A 23,825-nucleotide genomic window follows, 5' to 3' on the forward strand; every position below is an offset into this window, starting at 1 on the left:
TCTCCTCGGCAGGCCCTAATGGAATTACCTTTATTTCTACCGGGAGCTACAAAACTTAATTTATTGCCTCCTGTGTCTGCAGTTCTAGAGGTGACACCAAAGGCCAATTGATACACCCAGGAGAACAACTGCCCTCCACCCTAGCTCCTGAGATAGTCCAGCCCCGTCCAAGACTGCACTGATAGGTGGACTATTCCATTATGTCCAAACAGGGGTGGGAGAGGTGGAGGGGTCAGTACTCTCAGAAATCCAGCAAGGTTTACAGTCTTGTAACAAGTCTTTTTAACCCTTTCAGCTGGGACTGTGGGGTCCCATTGTCCCTCTCTGTGTGGCCTGCTGTTCACCTGTCTGTCTCTTGACTGCAAACCCTCATCTACTCTTCTCTCTTCTCCCTGTCTCTCCCTATCAGCCTGTCTCAATTCAGCTCCATTCAAGGTGCTTTATTCGCATGACCAGTGAGTACAATCAGTGTTGCCAGAGCAAAACAAATACAATTAACATAAAACATGTGGGAATTCTGGGATTAGATTAAATTTAGGGAAGAATGTTTCTCTAATCCCAGAGTATCTATCACAGTGCAGTAGGAAGTGCACCTCTGTCTCTGATTCTCCCCACTGGCAGTGGGAGCACAGTCTGTCCTCTCTGGGCAGCCAGGTCTGCCTGTGTCCAGTGTCTATGGCCAGGCTGTGGTCACTGACCCTGTCCTCTCTGGACAGCCAGGTCTGCCTGTGTCCAGTGTCTATGGCCAGGCTGTGGTCACCGAGCCTGTCCTCTCTGGACAGCCAGGTCTTCCTGTGTCCAGTGTCTATGGCCAGGCTGTGGTCACTGAGCCTGTACTTCATCTCTCTCTCTCGAGTCTGTCAGCCTGTCTCACTCCCTCCCTGTCAGCCTGTCTCTCTAGGCCGCCTGTATTTGACATCTGTATTACAATCAGGCCCACAGTCTCTCTCATCATTAGGGTCTTCGTTGCTGATGCCCTCCCCCAGTCTGACAGCTGTCTCCTCAGAAACCGACCATGTTCGTCAGGGCTAAGTGCTGCTGACACCCACGACCTTCAACGAAGAAACACGCTTGTTATGTTCTAACACCCGTTTGGACTAATGAGGCCATTACATCAACAAACCCACCCCCCCCCCCCCCGCCTCTCTCAGTGCAGTGTTAATGTACTGGAGTGTCCAGTCAGTGTGTCTGTATTAACCCCTCTCTCTCTCAGTGCAGTGTTAATGTACTGGAGTGTCCAGTCAGTGTGTCTGTATGAACCCCTCTCTCTCTCAGTGCAGTGTTAATGTACTGGAGTGTCCAGTCAGTGTGTCTGTATGAACCCCTCTCTCTCTCAGTGCAGTGTTAATGTACTGGAGTGTCCAGTCAGTGTGTCTGTATGAACCCCTCTCTCTCTCAGTGCAGTGTTAATGTACTGGTAATCCATATCCCTGTCTCTCTGTGTATTTACACTGTCTCAGGTTGACACGAACGAGTTGTTGAGTTGGTGTTAGAGGCAGGTTTGTACTCAGACAGGACAGGACTCGCCTGCATACAGAGCCAATACGTGTTCCAGGATTGGAGGCTCTTTCCCTGGGAACTGTCCCCAGGCACACTGGTGTTCCTGGGAGAGCCAGAGAGGGGGACAGCCCCTGGGAAAGAGGAGGAGACAGTGGGTAGGAGGCAGAGAGACAGGCTTGTCGGTCTGGGAGAGGAGAGATGGAGACACACTAACACACAGTCTCACACACTGACACACAGTTTCCCTCACACTCACACACACAATGACACATACTGTACACACTCACAACACAGACTCACACACATACGACACATAAACACTCACACACAGAGACAAACACACCGTCACACCTGACACACACACACAGAGTCACACTCAAAGCACAGCGAATCAAGTGACTGGGACCCCACCCCCTCTGGGATCATGTACAGGTAGAGGACACCCCGAAAAAGAGGCTGGACAGGGGGACACCCACCTCCTTCCCCGAAAGGAACCTGCTGTGGGACGGGAGCCCCTGTAATGCGACCTTTGACCCTCCCCCCAGCCTGTAGAGACGCCCTCCCTGCCTCGGCTCCTGCCTCTCTCAGGGCGCGGCCAGAGGCACACACTCCAGTTCTGCCAGTCCGCCCGGTGACCGCTGATGTCACACAGACGCAGGCTCTGGTTGGCTGAGAGCCTGCTCCTTGCATAACGGGGTAAACTACTGCTGAAGACATTGTGCAAGAGTGCCTGACACACACACACTGTCACACATACCGACACTAGCACACACACCCGACACACTGACACTGACACACACCGACACTGACGCACACAGTTGTCCTCCTGTGACACACACACAAACACACACAGATGTAGTAGCGTCTCTGTGAGACTCAGGGCCTTGTCATTGACTCTTCTCTACCCCACAGGGTGAGGCCAGACCCCAGACACACAGATTTCAGATTTCTCTCTCCTGTTTTCACACTGGCTCTAGAGACTGGTCCTGTCCAGTGTGGGGACACAGCGTGTGTCAGGTCTGTTTTCGAAGAGCTACAGAAATACCTGCTCATATACAGTACATAAACACTATATACACGAGCAGTCACACACACCCCCCACTCCCCTCCACAGCTGTCTCCTCTGTGTCAACACCAGCAGCTGTTACAGGACAAGTGACCTACCACCCCTGAAAACACATCTGCATTCCGTAACCATGACACCTGCACAGCTGTACAAGAACTCATCCTTCATTTAGACACATTCCTGACAGGAGTGTAAATGTGAGGATACAGAGGAGCTGGACTGAGTGTCTCTACAGTGACTCTACAGCTCTGATGATGATGAAGGAGTGTCAGTGTGAAGATACAGAGGAGCTGGACTGAGTGTCTCTACAGTGACTCTGAAGCTCTGATGATGATGAAGGAGTGTCAGTGTGAAGATACAGAGGAGCTGGACTGAGTGTCTCTACAGTGACTCTACAGCTCTGATGATGATGAAGGAGTGTTAGTGTGAAGATACAGAGGAGCTGGACTGAGTGTCTCTACAGTGACTCTCCAGCTCTGATGATGATGAAGGAGTGTTAGTGTGAAGATACAGAGGAGCTGGACTGAGTGTCTCTACAGTGACTCTGAAGCTCTGATGATGATGAAGGAGTGTCAGTGTGAAGATACAGAGGAGCTGGACTGAGTGTCTCTACAGTGACTCTACAGCTCTGATGATGATGAAGGAGTGTAAATGTGAGGATACAGAGGAGCTGGACTGAGTGTCTCTACAGTGACTCTACAGCTCTGATGATGATGAAGGAGTGTTAGTGTGAAGATACAGAGGAGCTGGACTGAGTGTCTTTACAGTTACTCTACAGCTCTGATGATGATGAAGGAGTGTTAGTGTGAAGATACAGAGGAGCTGGACTGAGTGTCTTTACAGTTACTCTACAGCTCTGATGATGATGAAGGAGTGTTAGTGTGAAGATACAGAGGAGCTGGACTGAGTGTCTCTACAGTGACTCTACAGCTCTGATGATGATGAAGGAGTGTTAGTGTGAAGATACAGATGAGCTGGACTGAGTGTCTCTACAGTTACTCTACAGCTCTGATGAAGATGAAGGAGTGTTAGTGTGACGATACAGATGAGCTGGACTGAGTGTCTCTACAGTGACTCTACAGCTCTGATGATGATGAAGGAGTGTTAGTGTGAAGATACAGATGAGCTGGACTGAGTATCTCTACAGTGACTCTACAGCTCTGATGATGGTGATGATGATGATGAGAGATATTCAAACCCATGAATGCCTCTGGGTGTTTTTCTCTTCTGAGAAAACCTGTACACAATCTTCTGTGCTCTTACTAGTGTGTCACACACTGTTAACACCACGGCCCACAATTGATTTCCACAGTTTGAGCAGACAGACCAACATCCTGCCCAGCTCCAATTTGCTTCCCCACGGTGTCTGGAAGATGGAAATGAAATCTGAAATTTAAACACACACCTCCTGCTCCTGAGCTGAGAGACAGCAGCTTCATCAAACTGAGCTCTGCTTGTTTTCGCTGTTAAAGTGCCATTAAAAATATTCCGCCCTCTCCCTCCTCAGCACACGGAGCAGGAGAGCGGGGGTCTCCGTCTCGGAATGCGACCGAACGTGTGGGACGGGGGCGTGGGACTCCCTGGGGTGCCTGGCACCTCGTTTTGGAGAAGGCGACCGACCTGCCGTGTCCAGGCTACAGGGTTGTACCCGGTCGAGGGTTTTGTGTGGCGTGGGAAGCAGCTCCAAACTGTCCCGGGTCATTCTGGGCTGTCCTCTGGTGTCCTAGGCTATCCTGGGTCATTCTAGGCTGTCCTCTGGTGTCCTAGGCTATCCTGGGTCATTCTAGGCTGTCCTCTGGTGTCCTAGGCTATCCTGGGTCATTCTAGGCAGTCCTCTGGTGTCCTAGGCTATCCTGGGTCATTCTAGGCAGTCCTCTGGTGTCCTAGGCTATCCTGGGTCATTCTAGGCTGTCCTCTGGTGTCCTAGGCTATCCTGGGTCATTCTGGGATGTCCTCTGGTGTCCTAGGCTATCCTGGGTCATTCTGGGATGTCCTCTGGTGTCCTAGGCTATCCTGGGTCATTTTGGGCTGTCCTCTGGTGTCCTAGGCTATCCTGGGTCATTCTAGGCTGTCCTCTGGTGTCCTAGGCTATCCTGGGTCATTCTAGGCTGTCCTCTGGCGTCCTAGGCTATCCTGGGTCATTCTAGGCTGTCCTCTGGTGTCCTAGGCTATCCTGGGTCATTCTAGGCTGTCCTCTGGTGTCCTAGGCTATCCTGGGTCATTCTAGGCTGTCCTCTGGCGTCCTAGGCTATCCTGGGTCATTCTAGGCTGTCCTCTGGTGTCCTAGGCTATCCTGGGTCATTCTAGGCTGTCCTCTGGTGTCCTAGGCTATCCTGGGCTGCCCCGGACTGTCCTAGGTTATTCTGGGCTGACCCAGATTGTTCCACTGTCCTGGGCCATTCTGGGCTGTCCCAGGCTGTTACAGTCTGTCCCGGGTCATTCCGGGCCGCCCCGGGCTCAGGACAGGTCCCGTGGTGTGGCCGGGTGGATGTGTGAGGTCGGGGGGGAGACGTTTACTGTCAGGACTGCGCAGCTCTCCACACTCTCCTAACTCCAGCTTTACTCCAGAGGTGTTCATTACTTAATTGGCTTAATTGGCCCAATTAACTCAACAGGATTGGCCTTTCAGGGGCTGCCGGGAGTGTGACCTTGAGCCTCTGCGCCGCGCAGCTCCGTGTCCCGTCGCCCGGTGGCCAACCTCCTCCTCCTCCCTCTCCAAGGAGACCGGCGCCTGGCAACGGCTGAAGGAGGCAGGTCGCCATGGCGACGGAACGCTGGAGCCCTGATTTCCCGGCTGGCGGTGGGACAAGGAGAGGGGAGCGGGTGCTGACATCACCGCCGCCGCAGTTCGGGAAACGAGGGAGAGACGCGCGCAGGAGTGCGATTGTCATCAGCAATTATACACGGCAGTGAAGATGACAATGATGACGATGATGGAAGCCTCATTCTCCCACTTGTCCTCCCCCAATCCTCCCTCTGTCCACATCCATCGGATTGTCTCTCCATCCCTCTCTCTCTCACTCTGTCTCGATCCCTCTCTCTTCCTCTCTGTCTACTCCTCTATCTCTGTCTCCTCCCTCTGTGACTCTTCCTCTCTCCCTGTCTCTATTCCTCTATTTCCTCTATACCCTTCCTCTATTTCTCTCTCCTTCTTCCTCTCTCTCTGTCACTCCTCATGTTCTTCAGATGCTGAAGGTCTCTCTGATCTCTGATCTTATAGTTTTCATCTTTAGTTTTTTATAACTCTGTTAAATTTCAAAATCTCTCTTCTTCCCTTGCTCTGTCTCTCTCTCAGTCTCAGTCTGCACCTCCCTCTGTCCCTCTCTTTCAGTCTACACCTCCCTCTGTCTCTCTCTCAGTCTACACCTCCCTCTGTCCCTCTCTTTCAGTCTACACCTCCCTCTGTCTCTCTCAGTCTCAGTCTACACCTCCCTCTGTCTCTCTCTCAGTCTACACCTCCCTCTGTCTCTCAGTCTACACCTCCCTCTGTCTCTCTCTCAGTCTACACCTCCCTCTGTCTCTCAGTCTACACCTCCCTCTGTCTCTCTCAGTCTCAGTCTACACCTCCCTCTGTCTCTCAGTCTACACCTCCCTCTGTCTCTCTCAGTCTCAGTCTACACCTCCCTCTGTCTCTCAGTCTACACCTCCCTCTGTCTCTCAGTCTACACCTCCCTCTGTCTCTCTCAGTCTCAGTCTACACCTCCCTCTGTCTCTCTCTCTCTCAGTCTACACCTCCCTCTGTCTCTCTCAGTCTCAGTCTACACCTCCCTCTGTCTCTCAGTCTACACCTCCCTCTGTCTCTCTCAGTCTCAGTCTACACCTCCCTCTGTCTCCCTCTCTCTCAGTCTACACCTCCCTCTGTCTCTCAGTCTCAGTCTACACCTCCCTCTCTATAGCTCCCCCTTGTCTCTCCTTCTCTGCTCCGGACTGTGCCGTGTGTGGTACCAGTGGGTTCTATAGAGGGGCTCAGTGAAAAGGACGAGCTCGATTCAGGCGATGCCAGCCAGAGTCAACGGATTAAGAAAAAGGTTTTGGGGTTGACTTCTCTCTTTCTTCCCCTCTCTCTCAGAGAGGCACTGGGAATGCAAATCACGGCCAACTAAATAATGAAGGGCTGTTCTTTCCTCCTGTTTCTCTTCAGATAGCTCGGTCTCTCTCTCTGTCTCTCACATGTACAATCAGGTACTGTGTCTCACTGACCGTGTCTCTCACACGTGTATAGAGAGTACCTATTCTGTCATATATATATATAGGTTTATCTCATCTATATATTCAAATCTATGCATATTATATGCATATGGACCTAAATGTTTAATATGTCCACCTGTGTCTCACAGGGACAAGTACAGGTATACAGATCTAGGTGTCCACCTGTGTCTCACAGAGACAAGTACAGGTATACAGATCTAGGTGTCCACCTGTGTCTCACAGGGACAAGTACAGGTATGCAGATCTAGGTGTCCACTCCACCTTTGTCTCACAGGGACAAGTACAGGTATATAGATCTAGGTGTCCACCTGTGTCTCACAGGGACAAGTACAGGTATACAGATCTAGGTGTCCACCTGTGTCCCACAGGGACAAATACAGGTATACAGATCTAGGTGTCCACCTGTGTCTCACAGGGACAAGTACAGGTATATCGATCTGTATGATGTACTATCATAATTCTACAAAACGCCAGGCAGCACTGCACTGTGAGAGGGAAGGCAGAGACTTGCACACATGGGCAGGAGAGACAGCGAGAGGGAGGGAGGAGAGATCATCTTTGCACTCGGCGAAGATCACCAGAACAAGGGTCTAAGGAACCTGGACTTCTAGATCCCCTTCACTCACACGCTGTGAACAAGCCCCTCGCAGAGCCCCCTGCTGGGGGGACTCAGGAGTCACCCTCATGACCTCTGTCTGCATCGCAGCTGGAACTGCAACCTGGAGCTGTGACTACATCCCTGCCTCTCCCTCTCCCACTGGCTGCATGCCTCTCCCTCCCTGTCTTTGCTACAGTCTCCAGCTCCCAGGAGAGCAGGGAGAGGAGAGAGAGGAGAGAGAGACGGAGAGAGACGGAGAGAGACGGAGAGAGACGGAGAGAGACGGAGAGAGAGACGGAGAGAGAGACGGAGAGAGAGGAGAGAGAGACGGAGAGAGTGAAAAGACCAGAGGGCTGAGGAAGAGTCTGTCGGCGTGCGAGGGAGGAAGACAGCATTAGGAGGATGGAGGGAGGAGGGAGGAGGGAGGAGAGAGAGAAGGATGGAGCTGGTGGAGGAGAGAGAGGCAGGAAACAGGAGGAGAGGCAGGGGAGGCTATAATCTGTCTTTCTCCGACACACTAAGCGCCTGTCAGTGTCTTAAAAAGAGTCTCCTCCATCATCAACAACCCATCCTTCTCCCTCTCTCTTCTCCAAAACGGTACAAATCTCACCCTGGAGCGAAAATCCTGAAAGACAAAACACCCCGCAAGAGCCCCCCTCCCCCAGTCAGTGCTCCGAGCCAGGGAACGCAGATCCAGCAGCTCACAAGGCATTCTTCAAGGGCTTCTCTTCCCGAACCTCCCTGCGGACCCATACTGCTTTCCCACACCGCCTCCCTAGGGAAAACCTGGGGTAACTGAACTGAAGTGAACAAAACGAGAATTCATCCGCGCAGCTCGGCTCGTTGCTGGACATTGCTGCTGTCCTCCATCTCCCCCTGTCGCCCCCAGAGGAGCAGGAGAACAGTTACAGACGAGAGGAGCATTCAGCCCATCTGGCCCGGCTGGTCGTTAGGACTTAATTGATCCCCGGGTCTCATCCCTCCAGCTGTTTCCTGAGAGAAGCCGGCCTACCGACTTCCAACAGCACAGCTGGGCGGCTTGTGCCACACTCCGACCACCCTTTGTGTAAAGAAGCGTCTCCTGTTCTGGGTTCGGAATGCGCTTCCTGCCCGTAGGGCGGCAGTGTCTCTCCGCTGGCACGGTCAGCTCTAACACCGCATTCAACTCAATCTCACATCTCACAACAATACAACAGCATAGAGCCTCCCTGCTCAACCCTTCCAGCTCAGAAACACGCGCCCGACACTCGGAATGCTCTTTCCTGCTTCCTGCGCCCTCTCTCCTGAGCCAGTAATTCGCTGTGCGGCGCAGCCTGGCAGCAGAGGAAGAGGAAGAAGGGTCCTGTGACTCCCCCATGCTCACACAGCTGACACAGCAGGGTGACGACATCAGCAGAAACAGCTCACTGATGCGCTCCTGCGACACACTGACCCGATCAGAGAAAGGACAGCAGCTACTGACACACTGGCACACTGACACACTGACCCGGTCAGAGAAAGGACAGCAGCTACTGGCACACTGGCACACTGACACACTGACCCGGTCAGAGAAAGGACAGCAGCTACTGGCACACTGGCACACTGGCACAACGACAGACAAGTGTGCTGACAGACTGACACACTGACGCACACATACAGTATCACATCTTTCAGGATTGTGTGTGATTTTCTCGGGGCAGTGAGAGGAGCAGGACTACGGATACCATTGTGCGTGTGTGCGAGACCGTGTGTGTCAGTGTGTGTGAGTGGTGCGAGAGTGTGTCTGTGTCAGCGTGTGTGCGAGTGGTGCGAGAGTGTGTGTGCGTCAGCGTGTGTGCGAGTGGTGCGAGAGTGTGTGTGCGTCAGCGTGTGTGCGAGAGTGTGAGAGTGTGTGTGTGAGTGGTGTGAGAGTGTGTGTGTCAGCGTGTGTGTGTGAGTGTGTGTGTGAGTGGTGCGAGAGTGTGTGTGTGTCAGCGTGTGTCAGCGTGTGTGTGAAAGAGTGTACATGCAAGCCAGCCTTTGACGCCTCACAGCTTCCAAATAAATTTGAAAAGTCCCGTCTTGACTCTGCGTTGCAGTAAGCAAACATGACAGCGCACAGTTAAAAATTCATGCTCCCCGTCGCTCGGTAAAACACGACCCCCTGAAGCAAAACTTAAGCGGCACGCACTGGCGCGGCCCGTCGTTAGTCTCTATTAATTTACACGATGTCATCTTTCAGGGGAAGAGGCAGGTGGAGGGAATTCTGGGTAAGGAAGTGTCTCTCCAACACGAGGAGAGCAGAACAGGAGAGAGAGAGGAGCAGAGAGAGAGGGAATGAGAGAAAGAAGGAGAGAGGGGCGAAGGAGAGGCAGAGAAGGAGAGAGTAGGAGACCAGTAGCCCAGTAACAGATCAGAGAGTGACCAGTCCAGTACTAACAATGCTTATTACCCTGAAGGTTGGTCAGCGATCACTAACTGGACAGCACTGTCCTTCACCAGTCCTGCCATGAATCTCTGTCCCTCTCCAGTAACAGTAACCTGGCTCAGGGGGGAGAGACACAGACAGGCAGACACCTGTATCCTGTATTACAGTACAGCCCGTCTCTCTCCAGTAACAGTAACCTGGCTCAGGGGGAGAGACACAGACAGGCAGACACCTGTATCCTGTATTACAGTACAGCCCGTCTCTCTCCAGTAACAGTAACCTGGCTCAGGGGGAGAGACACAGACAGGCAGACACCTGTATCCTGTATTACAGTACAGCCCGTCTCTCTCCAGTAACAGTAACCTGGCTCAGGGGGAGAGACACAGACAGGCAGACACCTGTATCCTGTATTACAGTACAGCCCGTCTCTCTCCAGTAACAGTAACCTGGCTCAGGGGGAGAGACACAGACAGGCAGACACCTGTATCCTGTATTACAGTACAGCCCGTCTCTCTCCAGTAACAGTAACCTGGCTCAGGGGGAGAGACACAGACAGGCAGACACCTGTATCCTGTATTACAGTACAGCCCGTCTCTCTCCAGTAACAGTAACCTGGCTCAGGGGGAGAGACACAGACAGGCAGACACCTGTATCCTGTATTACAGTACAGCCCGTCTCTCTCCAGTAACAGTAACCTGGCTCAGGGGGAGAGACACAGACAGGCAGACACCTGTATCCTGTATTACAGTACAGCCCGTCCCTCTCCAGTAACAGTAACCTGGATCAGGGAGAGAGACACAGACAGGCAGACACCTGTATCCTGTATTATAGTACAGCCCGTCTCTCTCCAGTAACAGTAACCTGGCTCAGGGGGAGAGACACAGACAGGCAGACACCTGTATCCTGTATTATAGTACAGCCCGTCCCTCTCCAGTAACAGTAACCTGGCTCAGGGGGAGAGACACAGACAGGCAGACACCTGTATCCTGTATTACAGTACAGCCCGTCTCTCTCCAGTAACAGTAACCTGGCTCAGGGGGAGAGACGGGGAGACAGAGGTTTGTGCTGTTTAAACAGTAATGGCCAGCCCACAGTGGAGGGGCCAGGGGGCTTAGGGGTCACAGGAGGAATCTGGGGGTTTCCTTGGATACTGTGAGCTCTGCTCATAGGTAGCAGGAAAGGAGGGGCCACTGTCAGAAGGCAGAGCAATCAGGAAGTGTAAACACAGCACGCCGGACCACAGCGGGGGGGTGGGCCAAACTCTGTTGCCATGGCAAAGGAAACCTCCACTACTCCAGGCAAAATCCGCGCAGACCCGGGGAGGCCGAGACGCGGAGTTCTCGTTTCAGGAGAATCAGGTCTCTCCGAGTTTTCCCAGATTCTCGGTGTCTTCAATAGCCCTCTGTTTACTTATTAATCCCTCGCTTCCAGTGTCACGGCAGTGGGAAAGCCCTGCAAACTGATGATGAAGGGAGTGGGAGAGAGATCGGGGAGGAGAGGGGGAGATGTGCTGATATCAGAGACCTGTGTGACAGGGGAGAGATCGGGGAGGAGAGGGGGAGATGTGCTGATATCAGAGACCTGTGTGACAGGGGAGAGATCGGGGAGGAGAGAGGGAGATGTGCTGATATCAGAGACCTGTGTGACAGGCAGAGACGCTGTTTTCTCAGCCTGCTGAAGACACTCTTTGTCCTCGTGTCTCTCTGGGAGGAAAGAGAGACGAGGGAGAGAGAGAGGCGGGAGAGGGGGATAGAGGGCAGAGACAGGAGGAGGGAGAGATGGACAGAGGGAGGAACAGGAGGGAGAGCCTTGTTCCTGACAGGCATGTGTCCATGTTGCTGGAAAGTGCAATTTTCTAGTCTTCGGAATCAGGAACCCAGCCCTCCAAGAGGGATAAATAAATCAGGGACACGTCACTTCACCCTGCCGGCTTTCGCTTCTGGAAATTCCCAAACGTGCTTCCTGCCAGGAAACACCCCCAAGCTTGCTGCATCTCAGCCCCCCCAAGACTCTGCGTGATTGAAGAGCCTGTGTGGGAGGAACAGGCAGGCAGACTGGGACACACACACACCGCAGAAACACAACACACACACCGCAACACCGCCGAGCCGCGGAAACACAACACACACACACACCACAACACCGCAGAAACACAACAACACACTGCAACACCGCAGAAACACAACAACACACACCGCAACACCGCAGAAACACAACACACACACACTGCAACACCGCTGAGCCGCAGAAACACAACAACACACACCGCAACACCGCTGAGCTGCAGAAACACAACAACACACCGCAACGCCGCTGAGCCCCAGAAACACAACAACACACACCGCAACACCGCTGAGCTGCAGAAACACAACAACACACCGCAACGCCGCTGAGCCCCAGAAACACAATACCACTGGTCAAGTATTTGACCAGGGAAAGAGACAACAAATAGAAAAAGAACCTAATGAAATACAGGTTCAATGACCACAGCCTGGACACTGACACTGGACACAGGCAGACCTGGCTGCCCAGAGAGGACAGGCTCAGTGACCACAGACCCGGCTGTCCAGTGAGGACAGGCTCAGTGACCACAGGCCCGGCTGTCCACAGAGAATAGATTATGATCTCACTGCTGATCCTCCACTGTCGCCCCCTAGTGTTGGATGGAGTCATTAACCTAACCCCTCAGGTTCTCCTGCATTCAATTGTCCTGGACCCTGAACTTTGAACCGAGCCACCTCTGAGATCCCACCTGCTGCAGCCAGACTGGGTCCCAGAGCAGTCGAACTCGAACCGGCCGGAGCAGCAGCAGAACCAGCAGTGCGAACCGGGTCAGGGTCATGAATTATTTCTTGTCTTTCTGAAACGCTGTCCCTACTGCAGGCCTGCCCTGCGAGCTGAAATTTTAATCAATCATTTCATCTCTCTCAGATCCCGGCTTTCTTTACTCCTGGGTGAAACGTCTCTGCATTAAATTTTCAGGAACAATCTGGTCGGGAATTCCAGCCGGATTTCTCCAGCGCCGTTTGCAAATGGGAACGCAGTGTCACTGGGCTCGGGGGCTGACCCACTTCCTGGGACGGGCTGGATCTCCAATTTCCCCCTTTTCTCCTTCGGAGTTTGACCACCTGAGTTATCAGGAAGCTGACGAGACTCAGACTGAGGCTGTTTCTGCCCCCGAGCAAACAGCACCTGTCTGTCTGTCTGTCTCTGCCCCAGAGCAAACAGCACCTGTCTGTCTGTCTCTGCCCCTGAGCAAACAGCACCTGGCTGTCTGTCTGTCTCTGCCTCTGAGCAAACAGCACCTGTCTGTCTGTCTGTCTGTCTGTCTCTGCCCCAGAGCAAACAGCACCTGTCTGTCTGTCTCTGCCCCCGAGCAAACAGCACCTGTCTGTCTGTCTCTGCCCCCAAGCAAACAGCACCTGTCTGTCTGTCTCTGCCCCTGAGCAAACAGCACCTGGCTGTCTGTCTGTCTCTGCCTCTGAGCAAACAGCACCTGTCTGTCTGTCTGTCTGTCTCTGCCTCTGAGCAAACAGCACCTGTCTGTCTGTCTGTCTCTGCCCCCGAGCAAACAGCACCTGTCTGTCTGTCTGTCTCTGTGCCCGTGCAAACAGCACCTGTCTGTCTGTCTCTGCCCCCGAGCAAACAGCACCTGTCTGTCTGTCTCTGCCCCCGAGCAAACGGCACCTGTCTGTCTGTCTGTCTGCTGTTACTACTACCTGATTTAAATGTGTCTCCCTTTCTGTCTCTGTCTCTCTCCCTCTCCCTCCCCCTCCCTCTCTCCTGGCATCTGTTTTTCAGAGAAAGTGTGTCGGTTTATTTGAATAATTGTGTTTGTCCTACTTAATACTGATCCCACCCTGCTCCATCTCCCAGCCTGCGAACAACTACTCTCTTCACAGACTTCCGTCTCGAACAGACACTCTCTCTCTCGCCTGACTCCTCCCCTCCATCTTTCTGCCCCGGCCTGCGCCAGGCGCTATATACCCCAGGACCAGCTGCCAGTGGGGGTCACGCTCCTGTTTTGCCCAGTTTCTGCCAGCGTGAGGGTGTTGGGGTGTCTCTGTGCCACGGGGGCAGTGGGCAGGGCAGACTGGCATGCCCTGTGTGCCCACTGTGCCCAGTGTCCTGGTGCTTTCTCTGCCAGGCTGATCCCTCTCGAACACTAAAGGCCAATCTCTCTCCTGTCTCCCCTCCCCTGTCTCTCCTCTCCCGTCTCTCCTCTCTCCTTTCCAGTCTCTAGTCTCCCGTCTCTCCTCTTTCCCACAATGTCCGTTTAATTGTGACTCGTTTTGAAATTGAAACGGTTCTCTGCTGGGGAGGCCAGGGGAATTCCAGACCGGCCCCATTTCTTGCTTTTACTTTCACAACATGGAATTTAAAGTGAAAACAGAGAAAAGAAATTCATTAATAAGACAAAGTGCGGAATAAGATGATATTCAATTGGAGATGTGAAAGGTAGTTTGTGAGAGTGAGAGTGTGTGTGAGTGGTAGTGAGAGTAGTAGTGATAGTGTGTGCGAGTGGTAGTGATAGTGTGTGTGAGTGGTAGTGAGAGTGTGATAGTAGTGAGATTGTGTGTGAGAGTGTGTGTGAATGGTAGTGAGAGCTACAAGCTCAGAGCTGTGTACACGAGCCCAGTGTAGTTTGTGTGAATCTCCCCCCAGGACAATGAGCACTGAGCTCCGCGCTGGCACAGAGCACACAGATATAAATAGCCTGGAGCAGGACAGCAGCTCCTCCGATTGGGGAAGGAAAGGGACAGCTGAGGTGTGTGCATGTGTGCGGGTGTGTGTTTCTCCAGCCTGTGTGTGTGTCTGTTACACACATCTGTGTTAGTGTGCTCATCCCTCTGTCTGTCCCCACACATCAGGGAGTTTCTGTGAGTGTGTGGATCTCTGTGTGTCAGTGTGTGTGTACACCATTGTGTGTTTGTGTATGTCTCTGTGTGTCACTCACTGTTTGTGTACACCATTGTGTGTGTGTGTATGTGTATCAGCGCCGAGTGTGCATATCTTGGTGTATGTATATTATTGTCTGAGAACCGTGTTTGTCTGGCTGTGTGTGTGTGTGAACAGTGCTTGTCTATGTGTGTGGATCAGCGCTGGTCTGGGTGAGAGTAGGAGTGTGTGTGATCAGTGCTGGTCTGGGTGAGAGTAGGAGTGTGTGTGATCAGCGCTGGTCTGGGTGAGAGTAGGAGTGTGTGTGATCAGTGCTGGTCTGGGTGAGAGTAGGAGTGTGTGTGATCAGTGCTGGTCTGGGTGTGAGTAGGAGTGTGTGTGATCAGTGCTGGTCTGGGTGAGAGTAGGAGTGTGTGTGATCAGTGCTGGTCTGGGTGAGAGTAGGAGTGTGTGTGATCAGTGCTGGTCTGGGGAGGAAGTGAGAGAGACATGAGGATATGGTAGTGACACCCTGTCAGCCTGCATTCTCTGCCCAGAGAGCCGGACAGCCGCGCCAAGGAACTCCAGAGCACCTAGCCTGCGCCACACACCCAGGGGCATCGCACTGTGCCCACTGTGACACACAAACGCCAACCTGCTGTCTCAGCCCAGCCAGGCTATGTGTGGGAGCCTCACAGAGACGCTACTACACGTCACAGGAGGACTATGTGTGTGTGTTAGTGTGTGTCACAGGAATACAACTGTGTGTGTGACAGTGTGTGCGTCACAGGAATACAACTGTGTGTGTGACCATGTCTGTGACAGGAGCACAACCAGTGTGTGACAATGTGTGAATATGTGACAGTGTGTGCACAGTATAGTGCAGTAAATCACAGTGAGATCAGGGTAACAGCACAGTACAGTGCAGTAAAGCCCAGTGAGATCAGGGTAACAGCACAGTACAGTGCAGTAAATCACAGTGAGATTGTGGTAGAAGTGCAGTACAGTGCAGTTAATGATTTGTAGTTATTACAGTTATGGGGGGGAACTGTTTTAAAATCAGTTTGTTAATAATGACAAATTAGTATAAATGACCCTTTTTTTGTCTTAAGTGAGTCAAGACAGATTACACTGAATGGCAGGATCACTGCCGAAGTTGAGGCAGTTTGTTCAATTTAAAATCCTTTGCTAATTGGTGTCATTATCATCCTTCATTACGAGCAGTGCTGTTATTATTAGAATCATTACAGAAACAGGACATTTGTGAGAACAGCCCAGCTCTGTCGACTCCAAACCTCATTCATTCAGATCATAACCTAGATAGAGGCTTTAAATAAGTGCTGTAACCAGGGCTGGGCGCTGATGTGGGGAGCTCGTTACTGGAATGAATTCACTCTTGAGCCTGTTGGAGGACAGTGTAAGCAGGGAGCCCCTCTCTCCTCCTCTCTCTCCTTCCCTCTGTCATTTCCTCTTCCCCTCTCTCCTCTCTCCCTCCCGCGCCTCTCTCTCCCATTCGTCTCTGTCCAGCTCCAGGTGTTCTCTCTCTCTCCCCCTCCCTCCCTCCAGCAGTAGCTGCACGTGCTCTTCATCACTGATTCTCCTCACTCCTGGGCCACTGACACACTATTGTTTCCACCCCATTATCATGCAAAACCCCCACGTCAGCCCCCCCGCCCCCCCGCAGCTGCGGCTGCCCGCTGGCACGAGCCCACTCCTCTCCCGACCGCCTCGCTCCCGCACACATCCTGACACCACGGCGCGGCGCCGCGGCACGTCGAAGCTGGGGCTCCCCGAAGCGCTCTTGTGCAGCTGGAGGAGGACAGGAGGCCCCTGTCTCGAAGTGCACACGGGACATGGTGCACATGTGACATGGTGCACACGGGACATGGTGCACACGGGACATGGTGCACACGGGACATGGTGCACACGGGGAGGTCTCGAGGTGCACACAGGGCATCAGACGCAGTCAGAGATTCCCATGTGCTGTTCCTGTATCCCATGAGCCCCTGCGCCCTCCGTGTCCTCACACCGACACGACCCTGAACACCGTCTCTGCCCAGATGGGTACAGAGCCAGCGGACCTCTGGGGAGCACAACACAGACCACTGAACTGCTGCACCAGGGATCGATACCACTGCTGACACAGGCCTCAGTGTCAAACAGAGAGAGACACAGGGGAGAGAGGGGTGGGTATACACTGAGAGAGAGACAGGTAGAACACTGAGAGAGAGACAGGGGAGAGAGGGGTGGGTATACACTGAGAGAGAGACAGGTAGAACACTGAGAGAGAGACAGGGGAGAGAGGAGTGGGTATACACTGAGAGAGAGACAGGTAGAACACAGAGAGAGACAGGGGAGAGAGGAGTGGGTATACACTGAGAGAGAGACAGGTAGAACACTGAGAGAGAGACAGGGGAGAGAGGAGTGGGTATACACTGAGAGAGGGACAGGTAGAACACTGAGAGAGAGACAGGGGAGAGAGGAGTGGGTATACACTGAGAGAGAGACAGGTAGAACACTGAGAGAGAGACAGGGGAGAGAGGAGTGGGTATACACTGAGAGAGAGACAGGTAGAACACTGAGAGAGAGACAGGGGAGAGAGGAGTGGGTATACACTGAGAGAGAGACAGGTAGAACACTGAGAGAGAGACAGGGGAGAGAGGAGTGGGTATACACTGAGAGAGAGACAGGGGAGAGAGGAGTGGGTATACACTGAGAGAGAGACAGGTATAACACAGAGAGAGAGACAACCCTGGACTGTTCTCCCTCCCTATTCTCTCATTATAAAAGATATTACAGCTCATGATATTGTTTCTCTTGTCATACTGTTTTCCAAATAATCACTCTGTCAATTTTAAAAATGGCCACATCAGTAAAACAGCAAGAATTAATCTGAATTGACACAGACAATAAGAAAGAGAAAGATCCAAAACCTGAGAGGTTTTTTCCACACATAAAAAACCACAGGAATTAAAAATTCATAACGAACTCCTGTTTACACACCACTAAACGGTTCACACAAGCACTCCCAGGGGGCAGGAGATAACAGTTAACACACTAGAACAGCTTTGCTCCCAGCAGCTGGGCTGGGTGTGTTCATAGAGAGAGTGGGGTAAATCAGACACACTGACTGGACACTCCAGTACATTAACACTGCACTGAGAGAGAGAGGGGTTCATACAGACACACTGACTGGACACTCCAGTACATTAACACTGCACTGAGAGAGAGAGGGGTTCATACAGACACACTCACTGGACACTCCAGTACATTAACACTGCACTGAGAGAGAGAGGGGTTAATACAAACACACTGACTGGACACTCCAGTACATGAACACTGCACTGAGAGAGAGAGGGGTTAATACAGACACACTGACTGGACACTCCAGTACATTAACACTGCACTGAGAGAGAGAGGGGTTCATACAGACACACTGACTGGACACTCCAGTACATTAACACTGCACTGAGAGAGAGAGGGGTTCATACAGACACACTGACTGGACACTCCAGTACATTAACACTGCACTGAGAGAGAGAGGGGTTAATACAGACACACTGGACACTACCGCACTTCAAACATTTACTTTTCCTACAGAGATGCTTGTGGAGAACTATCCATGCGACACACGAGACCTGGGACTCTTGTGTTAGGGTGTGCTCTGTTTTCTGAGCTGTGTTGACTCAGCCACACTGACAAAGGGAAAGGCAGCAGTACTGGCTGCAACAGCAGTAGTAATTGTAATTATAGTAGCTTAATTAATAATTATACTTATACTAATTATAGTGCTTGGCTATATGGTAGATGTCATAGCAATGACAGCAGCGGTGCAGCTCTGTGTAGCTCTGCCGGCAGGAGATACGGTGTGGTTCTACTTGATGTTGTTGTTTCCAGCAGGAAATGTAGTGCTTCCATGTTAGTGTCTGCTCCTCTTTGTGCTTGGTGTTGTGTATCGGTGTGTGGGCAGGACTGACCGCGCTGGGCCGTGTGTGCAGGACTGACCGCGCTGGGCCGTGTGTGCATGGGCAGGACTGACCGCGCTGGGCCGTGTGTGTGTGCAGGACTGACCGCGCTGGGCCGTGTGTGCGTGGGCAGGACTCTGCACAGGACCTCACCCACAGTCCAGCTAACGAGCCAGAGAGCTGAAACAAAGGTGCCCCAGTTCTTAACGAGATGACAGCGCCCGCGTGTCGAGACTGCAGCGTGCCCCGCCGGAACACTTTGAGCATGGTGACCACGGCGAGACGCCTCTCCAGTCCTCACATCTTACACCAGATTCACTCTTCTCTCCCAGACCCCTCACCCCCCTCTCTCTCTCTCTCTTCTAGAGCCAGACCCCCCTTCTTCTAGAGCCAGACCTCCTTCTTGCTCTCTCTTCTAGAGCCAGACCCCCCCTCTCTCTTCTAGAGCCAGACCTCCTCCTCTCTCTCTTCTAGAGCCAGACCCCCTCCTCCTCTCTCTCTTCTAGAGCCAGACCCCCCCTCTCTCTCTTCTAGAGCCAGACCTCCTTCTCTCTCTCTTCTAGAGCCAGACCTCCTCCACCCCTCTCTCTCTTCTAGAGCCAGACCCCCCCTCTCTTCTAGAGCCAGACCCCCTCCTCCTCTCTCTCTTCTAGAGCCAGACCCCCCCTCTCTCTCTTCTAGAGCCAGACCTCCTCCCCTCTCTCTCTTCTAGAGCCAGACCTCCTCCCCTCTCTCTCTTCTAGAGCCAGACCCCCCCTCTCTCTCTTCTAGAGCCAGACCTCCTCCCCTCTCTCTCTTCTAGAGCCAGCCTGTCTCTTTCTCTCAGCTCTCTCAGGGCCTTGGCCCCCTCTCTCCCTGCCCCCCTCCCCGCAGTTCCAGATACGGGCCGCTGGGGCCCCTGACAGCTAAGAGATTAATGGGCGTCATCAGTCTGCGCCGCCCCCCCCACACCCCCGCGACAAGCACCGTCAGCACGGGCGCGAACAATGGTGCTGTGTTCTGTCAGCCCCCGGAAAAGAACAGGGACCGTGTACATCACTGACAGCCCACAGTGTCCCATACAGAGACCCCCAACCATCCACAGACACAGCCCAGGACACAAACAGAGACCCCTAACCATCCACAGACACAGCCCAGGACACAAACAGAGACCCCTAACCATCCACAGACACAGCCCAGGACACAAACAGAGACCCCTAACCATCCACAGACACAGCCCAGGACACATACAGAGACCCCCTAATCATCCACAGACACAGCCCAGGACACAAACAGAGACCCCTAACCATCCACAGACACAGCCCAGGACACAAACAGAGACCCCCTAATCATCCACAGACACAGCTCAGGACACATACAGAGACCCCCTAATCATCCACAGACACAGCCCAGAGTACAGTATGTGCACAGACACCAGTAATCCACACTGACAAGCTGGAGGAACTGAGTCTCTTTAGTGTTTAACAGAGAAGACTTCAAAACTGAAACTACAAGGAGGTGTTTAAAACTGAGAACAGGAGGGGCTTCTTTACACAAAGAGCGGTGGGAGTGTGGATCAAGCAACCCAGCCATGCTACTGAAGCCCATACCCTGGACTCTTCCAACACACAGCTGAATGAGATCCTGCAGTCAGAACAGGGGGCGCTACTTTACACAGAGAGTGGTGGGAGTGTGAAACAAGCTGCCCAGCCATTTTCTGGAAGCTGGTATCCTGGATCGTCTCGAGACGCAGCTGGATGAGGTGCTGGGATCAATGAGCTACTAACAACCAAACAGGCAGGACGGGCTTAACAGCTCCTCTCGTTTGCAAACTCTTTTCGGTCTCTGTACATGTGACATAGGGGCTGGGATCAACACCCCGAGTCCGCCCGCACTCGGCCAGCGACGACCCCGCTCACCCTCGGCGCGCCGTGACGTCATCGACACGTCACGCACAGCCTTTCCGCACGCAGTCGGACTTCGGCCGGAAACAAGACGCGTTTTATCGGAAGTCGATCAAAGCGTGTGTGCAGCGCCAACAAAAATATTTTTTCCCAGATTATAAATGCCTACACACACATGGCATGCCTCCCAGATTATACACAGTGTAGGAGAGGATATCAGAGTACGTGTGTGAATCTATATTCTCCCCCGAGGATGAGGCACATACTGCACAGATACACGGGATCGTCCCATTCCGAGCGCGGGTGGGAAACAATGACGTCACCGGACCCTGGACACGTGCGCGCGCACCCCCTACCCGCACGGACGCCGTGTCGCGCAGGTGCGTGTCCCGTGCCCGTGCCGTGAACTGTGGCCCTGTTCTTGGAACTTCACAAACCCTTCCGTTGCACAGGGGTACTTTCCGGCCCGCGCAACCCTACCCGCCCGGGACATCGCCGGGGCAAGAACCGAACTTCCCCGGCGGCGCTGCAGGGGCTTTCGCCCCGTGTCCAGCTGGTGCTGCTGTTGCCAAGGCGACTGGGGGGGATCTCCCGCGCGGGCCGGGGGCGTGTCAGCGCGACACGGTGAACGGGTTCCCCCGGTTCTGACCTTGAGGCCCGGTTTGGACGGTTTCAAGGGGATTCGCGCGCTCACACACAGCGCGACCGATTCTCGCTGCCACGCAGCTCGCAGCCCACAGCACAGGGAGAGAGCGGGGTCGCGATCAAGCCGTTATTCCTGCCTCGGATTGCTGTGTCTACACGCAGTAAACACGCACACGATAGCGCCCGGGTCCTGCTGCAGAGCACACGCACACGATAGCGCCCGGGTCCTGCTGCAGAGCACACGCACACGATAGCGCCCGGGTCCTGCTGTAGTGCACACGCACACGATAGCGCCCGGGTCCTGCTGCAGAGCACACGCACACGATAGCGCCCGGGTCCTGCTGTAGTGCACACGCACACGATAGCGCCCGGTCCTGCTGTAGTGCACACGCACACGATAGCGCCCGGTCCTGCTGTAGTGCACACGCACACGATAGCGCCCGGGTCCTGCTGTAGTGCACACGCACACGATAGCGCCCGGGTCCTGCTGTAGTGCACACGCACACGATAGCGCCCGGGTCCTGCTGTAGTGCACACGCACACGATAGCGCCCGGGTCCTGCTGTAGTGCACACGCACACGATAGCGCCCGTGTCTGGGAGGTCTTTCTCACAAGCCTGGAGAATGACACTAGTACCTCACACTCTCTCTCACACAGGCCAAATGAATGACACTGCCTCACTCACACACACAAACACACATGACAGAAAATGACACTGCCTCACACACACACACACAAACACACACATGACAGATAATGACACTGCCTCACACACACACATGGACAGTGAATGACACTGCCTCACACACTCACACACACATGGACAGTGAATGACACTGCCTCACACACACAGGGCAGTGAATGACACTGCCTCTCAAACACACACACACACACAGGGCAGTGAATGACACTGCCTCTCAAACACACAAACACACACAGGGCAGTGAATGACACTGCTTCTCTCTCACACACAAACACACAGGGCAGTGAATGACACTGCCTCACACACTCCCACACACAGGACAGTGAATGACACTGCCTCTCACACACAAATACAAACACACACAGGACCAATGAATGACACTGCCTCTCACACACAAATACAAACACACACAGGACCAATGAATGACACTGCCTCTCACACACAAATACAAACACACACACAGGGCAGTGAATGACACTGCCTCTCACACACAAATACAAACACACACAGGACCAACGAATGACACTGCCTCTCACACACAAATACAAACACACACACAGGGCAGTGAATGACACTGCCTCATACACACACACACACAGGACCAATGAATGACACTGCCTCTCACACACAAATACAAACACACACAGGACAGTGAATGACACTGCCTCTCACACACAAATACAAACACACACACAGGGCCGTGATTGACACTGCCTCACACACACACACAGGATCAGCACGATTTAAGCGACTTCACCCGCAGAGGAGACTGAAGAGAGACCAGCGAGGTGCGGGTAGGACCCTAACAATGATCCCAGCGCTGCCAAAACACGGGAGCCCCACCGAACCGAGCCGGTCCCGAGAGAGAGAGAGGGAGGTCCTTACCCGTGCTGACCAGGGACAGCAAGGCGAGCGCCGCGAACACAGCGCAGTACACTCCCGAGACTGGCATTGTTCCCAGCGATCTGCGCCTTTCCTCCTGGCCAAAACCACGGGCTGGTGTTTTCTTCGAAAAAAAATAAAAATAAAATGACAATGAAGGCATCAGTCCCCCGAAAAACACGCCGGTACGCCTTTCGATCCAGCCTCCCGTGGACAAGACAGGCTCTCGCTTACATCACAGGAATCACACTCATAGTAATTAACAAAGGTTGGATCGCGCAGCAGAGCAAAATGGGTTTTTTTCCCGTCACACGCACTGGCCCGGCCAGTTCCACCTTGATACTTCACATGTTAATGAACTCTCGGGAGGGGGGGGGGGCGGCCCGCCGTCAGCCAATAGGTGCCCGTTCCGCCAGCGGGGGGCGGGGATGTTGTTGGGTTAGGGGCGGGGCGACCGCACGGAGTGGACGGGGGGGTCGAGGGGGGCGTATTTAAAGGGCCAGCGTCATAAAACCCTCACCGCTCTTGAAGAGGCTGACGCGAACGCTTACAGACACGAGTTATGCTTGTACCGCTGTAATAACAGAAATCTGAGCACGACAGCGCGATCCCATGTCTTCCGGGCTGTGGCGGAGACCGCGCTCGCCTATTCTGAAATAAAAACAGATTGTTTTGTTTTATCTTAAGATCCGATGCGATCCGAACTACAGTGTCTGATCCCCCTAATTTAATTACCCATCACCTTAATTAATGTTTCTTTTCAGATTTAATTTTCTGGTTCTGCTCTAACGGTTCTGATAAAGATGTATTAGGAAGCTGAAAGCTGAGACCGAGGAGGCCAATTAATTAGATATAATTCTCTCAATTAGTGGGGTCAATTACGGAGGTGAACAGAGCAGTGAAGGGGACAGGGGGTGAGGGAGCAGGACGTTGGGGTGCCCTCTCTGCAACTGGGCGCTAAAATCTGGGGATCACTCCAGGAAGATACTGCAAGGGATCAGCTCTGAGGTCATGCGGTGTTCCTGGCCGGAGTCCCCAGTGGGAATTAGGAGCTGGAGGCACCTCTGTGCACAGAGAGTGGCGGGTGCAGGGGTATGAGAGCCGATGATA

The 23,825-nt window shown here is 53.2% G+C and overlaps 1 protein-coding gene across 4 annotated transcripts in view; it reads right to left on the minus strand.

The window, feature by feature from the left end:
• Positions 1–23,066, minus strand: part of cadm4 (cell adhesion molecule 4) — a 43,835-nt gene extending 20,769 nt beyond the window's left edge. For all 4 annotated transcript variants that reach the window (XM_069185350.1, XM_069185348.1, XM_069185349.1 and 1 more), the window contains exon 1: positions 22,719–23,066. In XM_069185350.1, the coding sequence (XP_069041451.1) occupies positions 22,719–22,878 (160 nt within the window). In that variant the 5' untranslated portion in view covers positions 22,879–23,066. The remainder of the gene's footprint in view (positions 1–22,718) is intronic.
• Positions 23,067–23,825: the final 759 nt, after the last annotated feature.

Source organism: Lepisosteus oculatus, chromosome 27, assembly GCF_040954835.1.
Source record: "Lepisosteus oculatus isolate fLepOcu1 chromosome 27, fLepOcu1.hap2, whole genome shotgun sequence".
Taxonomy (NCBI): domain Eukaryota; kingdom Metazoa; phylum Chordata; class Actinopteri; order Semionotiformes; family Lepisosteidae; genus Lepisosteus; species Lepisosteus oculatus.